Source organism: Mustela putorius, unplaced genomic scaffold (genome assembly GCF_011764305.1).
Source record: "Mustela putorius furo isolate JIRA1106 unplaced genomic scaffold, ASM1176430v1.1 tig00003942_pilon_pilon_pilon, whole genome shotgun sequence".
NCBI lineage: Eukaryota > Metazoa > Chordata > Mammalia > Carnivora > Mustelidae > Mustela > Mustela putorius.
The window spans coordinates 6966058-6979099 of record NW_025422087.1 but is presented as its reverse complement, the minus strand read 5'-3'; the positions used below and the strand labels follow the sequence as shown (position 1 = coordinate 6979099).

The window sequence follows — 13042 nt, the reverse complement described above, 5'->3', positions numbered from 1 at the left end:
TTTTCCTTGAGATCAGAAACAAGACAAGCATACCCATTCTCACCACTTTTGTTCAACATAGTACTGGAAGTCCTACCCAGAACAATTAGGAAAAATAAATAAAAGTAATCAAAATTGGAAGAAAATGTAAAATACCATTATTTGTAGATAACACAATTTAATACACAGAAAATCCTAGAGAGTCTACAAAAAGGTTAGAATAAACTAACACAGTAAGGTTGGATCATACAAAATCAATGTACAAAAATCTGTGGCATATTTATACAGTAACCACAAACTATCAAAAAGAGAAATTAAGAAAAAAAATTTCATTCATAATTTCATCAAAAAGAATAAATATGTAGGAACAAATTTAACCAAGGAGGTGAAAGACATGGGCACTATACTGTACTATTTTCTAGAATACATGGTACTTACTGAATGAGGCATTGCTAGCAGTGATGTACATATATTAACTAATTTTCAACCTGTGCAATAGATACTGTCATTGTTCTCATTGGGCAGATGAAGAAAACAAGGCACAGAAGGGCTAATAAGTGGTAGTACTAGAACTTGAACCTAGACAACCTGGTTCCAGTGTCTTGGAAGCATTAATTTTTCTTTTTCTTTTTTTTTTTAAGATTTTATTTATTTATTTGAAAGAGATCACAAGTAGGCAGAGAGGCAGGCACAGAGAGAGGAGGAAGCAGGCTCCCCACCGAGCAGAGAGCCCGATGCGGGGCTCGATCCCAGGACCCCAGGATCATGACCTGAGCCGAAGGCAGAGGCTTTAACCCACTGAGCCACACAGGCGCCCCAGAAGCATTAATTTTTCTACTATGGTTTACTATTATATGGAGACCACTCCAATATGCTACTGGTGCCTACTAGATTGTACTCTACTTGAAAACACTGTCTTTGTATTTCCAATAGGGGCTAATGCAGTAGGGGTTTGATGTCTATTTTCAGGATGTAAACACTTTAGAGTATGTCTCAAAACACTGATTTGGGTCAAAAATCTCTACTTTAAGATCAAAGGATTCTTCACTCTTTGTAATCTGCTTCTCTGTTAATTAATTAACAAAATATATTAATATATTGTGGCTCTGAGGTTACACTGATGCAAATGTTCAAGAAACTAGTAAGCTTCAGAGTGAATCTCCCTGTACCCCTTTCCTCTCCTCTCAGTGCTGGTCACCGACACCTTCCTATGACGTCAGCCAGCCCAATACCATGCCTACCTTCTTTAAAGTTTGCTTTTGATTTGGTTAAAGCAATTCAGTGTTAACAGTAACAAGCAGGGAGAATTGAATTCACTGGCAACCAATGTTGAGGACCAATGTTTCTCAAGGTCCACCAGCCCAGCATTTGCACTAAGTCACCTGAGCCTCTTATGAACATGCAAATGCCTTGACTGCACTCAAACATTTGAAATCAGAATTTCTGGAGGTAGGTCTCGAGAAGCTACATTTATAACAGGCTTTTTTTAGAGAGTCTGGCGCATGTTAAGGTCCAGTTCTATTGACAGAGACTGATAAACAATTTTAGCCATCTTTTGATCTTGTTATTCTCAACTACCTTCTAGTTCTCACTTTCACTTCGACTAGAGCCATTGAAGTAAACCTATTTCTTTGTCATATTCCCTTACAGATCATAGTCAACACCTTTCTTCTTCCAGGCATTTCCTTTTAATACTTGAATCAATTTACTCTGATCATAGTTCACTTTTTGATGACCATATTACTCAAAGAACCTATATACAAAGAACACAGGGTTAGGATAACCTCAACACTACTGAACCAACAATTTATGCAGATTATTTTCCCTTCAGTGTCTGAATAAATAAGAAACTCATGGAAAGTAATACCCTTGTCAGCTGAATTCTAATTTTTAAGCTCAGTTTATGTGCACTGTCAGAATTTACAAATTACACTTTGAAATGTGTCTTGAACACATATGAAAGATAAAAGAAAAGAGATTTTCTCAAGTTAATAGAAATGAGGTTAATATTAAAGCAGAATAACTGCTTCTAGAAAATTATTATTTAAAATAGCCAGCACTGTATCATTTAAATTGATACTTAAAAAGAGAATAGTAGTTGTTTTAAAATAATTGGTGCCATACATTTTAATGCATTCTACCAATGGCTATGGAATCCTTAATGTATTATTTAATGTCTACTCATTGATAGAAAGATATCATTAATTATCTTACTATTATATGAATAGTTTAAGAAAAGCACTCCTTAAACTTGATTGTGATTATTACACATAAATATACATTAAGTGCTGAAGACAAGTTTCAACAAATATATGGCAACCACAGTTTTTGAGATTCTTTTTTTTTTTTTAAGATTTTTATTTATTTATTTGACAGAGAGAGATCACAAGTAGGCAGAGAGGCAGGCAGAGAGGCAGGCAGAGAGAGAGGAAGGGAAGCAGGCTCCCCTCTGAGCAGAGAGCCCGATGTGGGACTCGATCCCAGGACCCTGAGATCATGACCTGAGCCGAAGGCAGCGGCTTAACCCACTGAGCCACCCAGGTGCCCAGTTTTTGAGATTCTTAATGGAAATCAAAAGAGCTTTCTTGTACCTTCCCTCCCCTGTTCCTCTTGAATGTGTCGTTCTCTGTCACAGTATCCTACTTTATTTTATTTACAGCAGTTACCAATATCTGAATTGTTCTTCCTATGTGTTTACTTGTTTACTATCTGTCTGTCCCACTAAATTACAAGGTCTAAGAGGTGGGAGAGTGCTACTGTCTCATTCATCACTTATTCCCAGCACTTGGACAGTGCCTGCTACACTTCATGTAAAATACTTTAACCAGATGATTGACTGACTAAATGAATGCATTCAAGTCCTAGCATAAGCAGTGACTGAGATGAAAGGAGAATCATTTTTAATTCTGTATTATGTAGCCTTCATATACAGTATTGCTCTTGGAGCAAAATATTTAGAAAAAAAATGATATCCATGAAAGCACAGGGAGAGCTCAGTTGGAGCTTATTGCACTATCATGATGATCCACAACAAAGCATGGAAACCTCTTGCCACTGGCTTGGTTCATAAAAGATCTCTAGTTACTGAGAGATATTGTTGTTAGTAAGTATATAGCAAATACATTTTTTAACTCTTAAGGTTTCTTTTATGGTTTTGTTTCATTTTTATAATCTGGACCTCTGGGATATTATATTCACTATCATAAAATTTTAAAAAATTATTCCAATTATATCCATTTTTAAGGCTGAGAAACTAGTACAGTTATTATAAATATTTAACAAATACTACATGTTAAAATAACTATTAATAAACAGTCACAACAAAAAATAAGTACTATTAAATATAGTTTCAAAACATATTTCCTTTCTTCAGAATTAGGTGTATTATGGTAGACGTGAAGGAAATGTATCAATTTTTAATTGCTCAGTATGTTCAGATTTGACATTAAATATATAGAAGAAAAAACTATTGGTTACTACTAAGCAAGAGTTCTTGAAAGATGTCAGTGCTGTGGTAAGAAGATGGCATAAATTTCCCATCAACTCACAAGGGTATATTGCTAATATATGGTTGACCTTCTTAACTAAGTGTAAATAAAAACTCCAAGTTTGTGTTACCCAAGTAGCCTGCTTCCAACAGACAGACTCTGAAGATAAACCAGGGCACTGATACTAACAGCATTGATCTGAGAACTTCTTTACTTTGAAAGCAGCAGGTTTTTCACACTCAGACACTTCTGTTTTGCTATTTGTCACGCTGCCCCCTTGATGACGCCCCTCTGCAGAACACATCAAATATGGCTACCAGGTTCAAAATGTAGGGTTCAAACATTAGGTTCATTGGGGCGCCTGGGTGCTCAGTGGTTAAGCCTCTGCCTTCGGCTCAGGTCATGATCCCAGGGTCCTGGGATCGAGCCCCGCATCAGGCTCTCTGCTTCGCGGGGAGCCTGCTTCCTTCTCTCCCTCTGCCTGCCTCTCTGCCTACTTGTAATCTCTGTCAAATAAATAAATAAAATTAAAAACAAACAAACAAACAAACATTAGGTTCATTATACGTACGCATGTGTAGGGATATGGGACACATGGAGGGTAAGGGTGCTGGAAACAAAGAGGGGGAGAAGTAAGTAAAGTAAATAGGGAGAAGAGCTGGTCATTATGAAATGATACAGTTGGCTCTAATTCTCATAAAATCCTGACACTATTCAAGACAACACACACTTCCGAAGCCATTTTAGTTTTTCATCACAAATTATTTGTAAGTTGGTTTAGAAGGTTTTCTGAATATTTATGAGATTTTAAAATGGTATCATTTTTAAAAAAGAGGATTTGTTCACTTATTACTTTAGAGAGAGAGAACATGAAGGGGAGGGGCAGAGGGAGAAGAAAAAAGAGAATCCCCAGCAGACTCCCTGCAGAGTATGGAGCCCGAGGCTGCGCCCCTTCCCACAATCCAAATGGAAATCAAGAGTTGGAAGCTTAACCAACTGAACCCTCCACGCACCCCTAAAATGGTCTCATTTAATCCCTACTGGGTTTAGTTCTAAATATATATGATACCATTTAATTCCAAGGGTAACTCATCAAGGATCTTTTTATATCTTTTAGCCTAGGGGTGATGAATTCCAACAATTTATTACCCATAAAGTAAAATATCATTGCCTTAACTTGGCCTAATAACTACTTTCATGCTTCATGGGGTCTCGAACCTTCACAAATGGCACAAATATCTCTCGACTCTCAACTTTTACATCCCTCACTGTGTCTATCACGCATTTTGAAACTTTGTTATATATCTGCCAATGAAATGCTTATCTCCTCAAGGACAGAGACTCTATTCTATATCTAGTTTTAATACAGTTGACTTCCCCTATATTCCCCCCTTACAGCACCTTCCCTAGCACATCACGCAGTGGGTACTTCATACCTCCTGGGTGAACTAAATGGAATTCTGGAATTTGGTTCATCTCTATACTACTCCCTCTATATACTCTTTCTGATCTCATCATGGCCATTCTCCTAGAAATCCTAAACGCTTGAAATGTCTGCATAGGGATACACTATCAGCCTGTAGTCTCACTTCTCTCTAGGGCCATTTATAACCCTGTTATTAAGTCTTTCTGGTAAGTTTTGACTAAAGCACCAATATTGTAACTTTGAAGCAATTACGTTCCAAACTAAGATTATGCCACTTTATTTCAAAATATCTACTTTAAACAAAAAATTTTGGTTTTTTGGCCACAACAATAAATTTTCATGCAAATTTTTATTTTAATTCTAACTAAAAGTCATTGCAAACATATTTAGTATCATATATACAGAAAAATGCACTGTAAACATTCTTAATTATGTCTCTTTTTTGTTTCAAACAAAATGACTATTTTCTACCTGTGTAAAAGGTAAATGAACAAAAAATATTTTTAACTGTAACTAGTAACTGAATAACTTAAAAGTGGACCAAACAACAACAAAATGACATTGGGCTCTGAGTTAGAGATGGATTATAGATGCACAAATCCCTAAGTAAAATACCGGAGAATGCCTATTATATAATAGTTGATAACCCCGAAAAGCTTTTTGTTTTTCAGAATACTTAAAAGCTTAATTCTATATCCCTTGCTATTATATTTCACTGCCAATTTGAAGAAAATAAATGATTCTAATCTTGGATTTCATAATCCATGCTTAAAACCGCTCTAATGCAGATTATGGGGTAATTATGGTAAATGCCAAAATAATATAATTAATCTTAACCACTTCACTAAATTAAAGTGCCTTATAACAAAAAAGAACAACATGTATAAGCACATACAGTATTGCATAATTAAGGATATTTCAAAAATTCTAAAGCAGCAAATATCAAACTCGTAGAACTTTCAGACACAACTGGAAAAAACTGGAAAATACACACTGTTCAAACTTCCATTAGAGTTGACTTTCACTTAGTTGTCTTATATCAGCAGGTCACTAAAACTTAAAATATGCTTAGCCCTTTAGAAGTTATAAAGCCAATTTTAAAGCTAATCATTATAGTAGTTTTAACTGTAGGTTCCTCAGTTTTGGAAACGATGACGTCCCTCCTCTCTTCATCACACACCTGTGCTGCCCACCCACCACAGTACTTGCTCAGTGAATGGCGAGGACTGATGGACTGCCATGTGGCTTGAATAGAATACCTTCAAACAATCACAGATCACAATGACAGGAAATGAGTATTCTCTGTGACTGGGGTCAATCCTCCCAGAAAGAACTTTTCCCCCCAAATATTTTCCTCGACGGCAGGGGGCAGAGGACAACTGCAGGAAGGACAGGTGAGCATCTGAAATCAATTCACATGGTTCTGCCAGTGAAGTGTGGTCTCTCTTTTTTAAAATCTGTTAGATAAAATGCGATATTGAATGCACGGACAAGGGTATTTAATTCTACCCTGAAAACGATCCTTATTAGAAAAGATTTATTTCCCCAGATTTGGAGTGATATCTCTTATCCCTGGTTATCTTCTAGAACTGACTCCATTTGGGGCACCTGGGTGGCTCAATCAGTTAGGCTCAGGTCAGGACCTCAGGGTAGTGAGAACAAGCCCCCTGTTGGGAGTCTACTTGAGATTCTCCTTCCTTCTCTCCCTCTGCCCCTCCCCTGGCTTGCACTCTAACTAAGTAAATAAATAAATGAAATCTTATATAAAATTGGCTATATTTAATAAAGAGAACTCTCATTAATATTCTTTCATTTTGTTAACTGTTTCCTTTGCTGTGCAAAAGCTTTTCATCTTGATGAAATCCCAATAGTTCATTTTTGCCCTTGCTTCCCTTGCCTTTTGCGTTGTTCCTAGGAAGATGCTGCTGCAGCTGAGGTCGAAGAGGTTGCTGCCTGTGTTCTCCTCAAGGATTTTGATGGATTCCTTTCCCACATTGAGGTCCTTCATCCATTTTGAGTCTATTTTCGTGTGTGGTATAAGGAAATGGTCCAATTTCATTTTTCTGCATGTGGCTGTCCAATTTTCCCAGCACCATTTATTGAAGAGGCTGTCTTTTTTCCATTGGACATTCTTTCCTGCTTTATCGAAGATTAGTTGACTGTAGAGTTGAGGGTCTATTTCTGGGCTCTCTATTCTGTTCCATTGATCTATGTGTCTGTTTTTGTGCCAGTACCATGCTGTCTTGATGATGACAGCTTTGTAATAGAGCTTGAAATCTGGAATTGTGATGCCACCAACTTTGGCTTTCTTTTTCAATATCCCTTTGGCTATTCGAGATCTGGGCCCTATGACCCAGCAATTGCACTACTGGGTATTTACCCTAAAGATACAAACGTAGTGATCCAAAGGGGCACGTGCACCCGAATGTTTATAGCAGCAATGTCCACAATAGCCAAACTATGGAAAGAACCTAGATGTCCATCAACAGATGAATGGATCAAGAAGATGTGGTATATATACACAATGGAATACTATGCAGCCATCAAAAGAAATGAAATCTTGCCATTTGCGACAACATGGATGGAACTAGAGCGTATCATGCTTAGCGAAATAAATCAAGCAGAGAACGACAACTATCATATGATCTCCCTGATATGAGGAAGTGGTGATGCAACATGGGGGCTTAAGTGGGTAGAAGAAGAATCAATGAAACAAGATGGGATTGGGAGGGAGACAAACCATAAGTGACTCTTAATCTCACAAAACAAACTGAGGGTTGCTGGGGGGAGGGGGGTTGGGAGAAGGGGGTGGGATTATGGACATTGGGGAGGGTACGTGCTTTGGTGAGTGCTGTGAAGTGTGTAAACCTGGTGATTCACAGACCTGTACCCCTGGGGATAAAAATATATGTTTATAAAAAATAAAAAATTATTAAAAAAATAAAAAAATAAAATAAAAACTAAAAAAAAAAAAATTAAAAAAATATATATTCTTTCATTTTCTCAATAGCATAGACTAATTCCCCTGCAGACATAAGGAATCGCTCTCAGAAGCACATGCACCAGTCCCAGACACATATCTCGTGTAATAAAAGACTTTTTGAAAGGAGAAATACTAACTTTAAGGTTGGATAAGCAGTTGTTGAGGAAGACGTGCCACCTGTTCAGGAACAGCTGCTTCTGACTGACGCAGAGAAGGCAGGTCACCAGGGGGTACAAGGCCTGAGGAGAAAGAAGGTGAGGTCACAAGCTGATTTCTATTTCAACAAACCAGGTAACACACGTTCTCTGGAATCACTACCTCTCTCTGTGGGCCAGAATAAACAGGACGCTTTATAGGCTCAGAGGGGGCCATGCAGAAGTAGGCATTTCGCAAATGCCTTCTGACAACAATGGGGGTGGAATTATCTAGAATTTTAAAGTGTATAATAAGTTTCATGTATAGTAAGTGGAAATCTGATTTACTGATTTTGTCTTCACTTACGAATTTTAAAAACAAACTCATTGTCTTAGATCACTCTCAATCATCAGAGAGAAAGCAGGAAGGCACACTGATTTTAAAAATGTTATTGGGGTTTTTGCTCAGAAACATCTACTAGCTTGTCCTTGTCTGAGAGGTAGGTGTATATATTTTCTTTTGCATGCAATCTTCCTGTAATTAAAGAAGATTCCTAAAAGAAATGTTATTGCATTGGTAAACTCCACCAAGACAAATTTAACCACAGGAGGAATTTGCTTACGTGTGAATAAACAGAGGTGCTACTGTGCTTTTACTGCCTAACTGGGCTGGTTTCCCACAGCAACTGGAGAAGATAGACAAGCTAATGAGCGGCCACCAAAAAATATATATGCAACCCCCATCACCATTCTGCTGAACCAAACATACACCTGGATGGTGCCCAAAGAATTAAAGCTAGGGAAAATTTAAACAAAAATAGAACTGGCTCATCCATTAAGGTGAATTAGCAAAAAACAATTGCCACAAAGAGATTTAGTGCATTATGGACCATTAACTTCATTTTTTTATTCACTTGCTTTTAAACTGACTTTGAACTATGCTACCATTGAAGAAGACAGTGAAGACATCCGTCAGCACTGCCAGCAAAGCAACTCTGAACATTAGCTCAAATAATGGTGCCAACGCTCATACTTTGAAGACTGGCGTAAATCATGCCAGTTAACCAGTTACCTAATTAATCTGCTTCCTCCACACTATCACAATTGTGGCTCACAAGCCACATTTCCATTCATAAACCAGAGTTTGGTTTTTTTTTTTTTCTTTTTTTTCCACTGAGGGCAAAGGGTTCTGGTAATTGAGAAGAATTTTATGTGCTGCTGCTCTTCAACACAAAACCTTTCCCAACTACTGTTTTCTCAGCCTTCTGAGAATCTTTCCTACGGGCAACTGTCTATCTCCCAACTCCCTTTGCTGCCTGCTTCCATTTTGATTTTCAATATCAGGATAGGAACGAACCAGTAAAGACCTCTGGAGATTGAAAAAGGTAAACTGTTATTATAAACTTTGACTTTCAGATTTGAAAAAATACTCAAAATTAAACAAAAATCAAGTTAAGCCAGTCTTGAAAATAAACAACAGAATCTTAGGACAAGAAGGGTTGTCTGAGGTGACACTGTCTAATCCCCTCATATTATTGGGATCCGGTTATAGTCAATGTTAAGTACAAGCTCAAAATTTTGAAATGCTCCCTCTTTTGGGGGGAGCTGCAGGTAATCTCCCTTCTGGGAGACTTTTATGACTCTCAAATAACTCAAATTTCAGCCTCTGAAGTTTTGCATTCTCTCAAGAGTTACTAACCAACGAATGCTTCTTTCGAGAAGAAAGTTCCAGCGTGGTGTCATACAGGCTTTCGACAAAGTTTCTAAGGCAAGGAACATTTACTTCATTTTTAACAGCCTAAAATAGAGATGCATGTTAATATTATATTAATGAAATTGGTGATCCTCTAATCCAATTTGAAGTTCTTAAAAAAAAATAAAAACATTAACTCACCGCAGCAACTGGGACAAGAATTTCAACAAAAAGCCCTGCCAAGGCATGCTTGATATCTTTGTCTTTGACCTCGAGGAAATAATGTGCACATTCCTAGGAAGTAGAAAAAAAAAAACAGAAAGGAGGGAGAATAGATTAAAATGTGCATATAAAATGTCCTTAAACAAATTTAAGGAAACAGCTCTTAATTCAATCATACACACTAACATAGCATATTCCTTAATCCATTAAAGAAAAATCACTGGGTTCTAGCATTTATACTTCAGTTCAAAATAGTCTCAATGACATTTTGCAAAACTGCTTTTCTCAGACTCCTACTTCTCCTACTATGCTGAAAGGACAAAGCATCTACAATCAGGAACAATACTCATCCACTGACTTACTGGTTGATTCATTCAGACATACGCTGCTGACAAATTTTGTTGACCACCTACTGTGCGTGGGGCCCTAAGTCCTTGATTAACCCACAAACACAAATCCCCAGAGAAGGTAAGGCAGGCAGAAGATATTAAACTTATTTTGGGACCTGTGACAGCCCCAGGCACAGAGCTGTTTACTTCTTAGCTCTGACATTTTAGGTGTGTTTATTATTCAGATAGTTTCATAAGCAAGTCTGGAATGCTTCCCTCCCCCACCTCAGGCAAGAAACCCTTAGAATAGTTCCTCAAGCAAGGCGGTCTTTACGTGTGGACTACCATCTATGAAAGGGTATTTCTGGTGGCCCAGAGAATCATTTATTAGGAAAGCTGACCTGTTGAGAATTCTACCAGCCCCTTTCTCCTTTCTGGCCTTTTTGGTAATAATTCTTCATTAGGTATTGTTTTCATGGAAGGGTCTAAGGCTACACGTGTTTGTGACGATATGTAATATTTATATTAGCTATTATACTTGATTTCAGTCAAGGTTGGGACCACTGCCAATAAACGTTACTAAAATCCCTACTCTATTGATTCTATACTAAGACAACAGTCCAAGAAAGGCACTGCCAACATGGAGTCATTGAGATGGTTTCCCCAGTGCAGAACAGAGCTTCATGCTTCCTGGAATTACAGTTCTTTTCCTACATAATTTTATATATGCATGTAAATACTCTTTCAAGTCATTACTCAAGTACATAGATACATGAATTATTCATATGAGAGAGGGATAAACATAGTTAACAACTAAGTGCTTACCATGTACCAAGAATCCTCAGAACCACCTTCTAAGGTTAGTGCCATTATTATTGCTCTACACAAAGGTAAGTGAGGTGGTGAGGGGTTAAGGGTGACTTGCCCAAGGTCAATGCGCTGGTAAGTGCTGAAGTTTGAATTTAAACCCAAGAAGTTTGATACATGGCATATATTCTTCTTTTTGTTTTTAAATAGGTTCACTGAGATATAATTCACATGATATGTAATTCACCCACTTAAAGCATATAATTCAATGGCTTTTAGGATATTCACAATTGTACATTTTTAAAAAAAGATTATTTATTTATTTATTTGACAGAGAGTGTGAGAGAGAAAGAGAGAGCACAAGCAGAGGAGTGGCCCAAAGAGGGAGAGGGAGAAGCAGACAACCTCCTGAGGAGGGAGCCTGAAGTGGGGCTTGATCCCAGGACCCTGGGATCATGACTTGAGCTGAAGGCAGATGCTTAACCAACTGAGCCACCCAGGGCCCCCACAATGTACCTTTATCACCATAATTAAATTTAGAACTTTTTCATTACCCTTCAGAGAAACTCTCTGGTCTTTAGCAGTCATTTCCAACCTCTCTAATCACATTCCCCTCCTCTAAGCCCTACACAATTACCAATCTTTTTTCTGTCTCTATGGATTTGCCTATCCAAATGGAATCATGTAATATGCAGCCTTTTGTCTGAATTCTTCTGTTTAGCATAATATTTTCAAGGTACATACATGTACTTTGTAGCATATATCAGTACTTCATTCCTTTTCATGGCCAAATAATATTTCCTTGGATGAATATACCACATTTTGTTTATCTAGTCATCAGTTGATGACCATTTGGGCTATATTCACTTTTTTGTTATTATGAATAATGCTGCTATGAACATTTGCATTCAAGTTTCTGTGTGAATGTATACTGTCATTTCTTTTGCATATATCCCTAAAACCATTGAGGGACCGCCAAACTGTTTTCCAAAGTTGTTAGGCCATTTTATATTCCCGCCGGCAGTGTATGTGTGTTCCAATTTCCCTACATTGTACCCACACTTCCTGTTATCTGTCTTTTTGGTTATAGCCATTTCAGTCGGTATGAAGCAGTACAGTCTATATGCCTCATCCCTATATCTAAGCTTGACACTGATAAAGACCCTCACTAAACCTAGTTTCAGCAGTACCAAAGAAAGTTTCATAAATTCTAATAGAGCCTCATGTTCTGCAAAATCCACATTAGCAACAACTCTTCTGTTAGTATGTAATGAGAAACACTGAATAATTGACACCTAAACCATATGTACAGTTTGGTTGATTTTTTAAAAACTGATTCTCTTTTATAGTTGGAATACAAAGTTTTCCACATTATTTAAAGTTCGGATGTCTATGAATGTTAACACAGCCACCTCAATGCTATCAATTATAAAAAGCAAAAAATCAGCTGTATTTTATGCATAGATCAAAATGTAGCTGATGGGTCAAAAAGAGAAAAAAAGTCCACCAAGAAGACATTCCACTATACGCCCTACTTCAAAGGTGATATGAAAGTTTAAAAGTGAAATTATCTGCCTGCAACTCTAGTATTTGGTTACAAAGCACGTTGTGCACTACTGAGGAAAACGTAGGACTTCTTTACATTGTCAAGTGAATGGGCTTTCATGTTCCAAGTCAGTCGTTCTGATGAAGGGAGTTGTTCAGCCCCTTGGTTCTCCTGCCCAAGAAGTTACCTACCTGCATAAACTGAAGAGAAGCCTCAAAGTCCTCTACAGGATACATCTTAATTCGAAAGAATTTCATCCCCATTATCAAGCTGATAATGCTCTGAACAATATATGGGCTCTGCTCTTTGTGTCGTAATTCCTTGAGTTCTGCCATAAATTTCTTCTTCACAGCAGGGAATCTAAAAAGAGAACAAGAGTGGTTTATCAAATAATGGGTATGAAAGTGACCATAATGGAGGCCTCCAGTGTCTAGG

The 13042-nt window shown here is 37.5% G+C and overlaps 1 protein-coding gene across 10 annotated transcripts in view; it reads right to left on the bottom strand.

Moving 5' to 3' along the window:
- The window catches only part of FRY (FRY microtubule binding protein), a 433556-nt gene that overhangs the window by 151277 nt on the left and 269237 nt on the right, over positions 1 to 13042 (bottom strand). For all 10 annotated transcript variants that reach the window (XM_045069583.1, XM_045069582.1, XM_045069576.1 and 7 more), the window contains 4 exons: positions 12799 to 12967; positions 9905 to 9997; positions 9710 to 9808; positions 8014 to 8115 (listed from right to left, as the gene is read on the bottom strand). In XM_045069583.1, coding sequence (XP_044925518.1) covers positions 8014 to 8115; positions 9710 to 9808; positions 9905 to 9997; positions 12799 to 12967 — 463 coding nt within the window. The remainder of the gene's footprint in view (positions 1 to 8013; positions 8116 to 9709; positions 9809 to 9904; positions 9998 to 12798; positions 12968 to 13042) is intronic.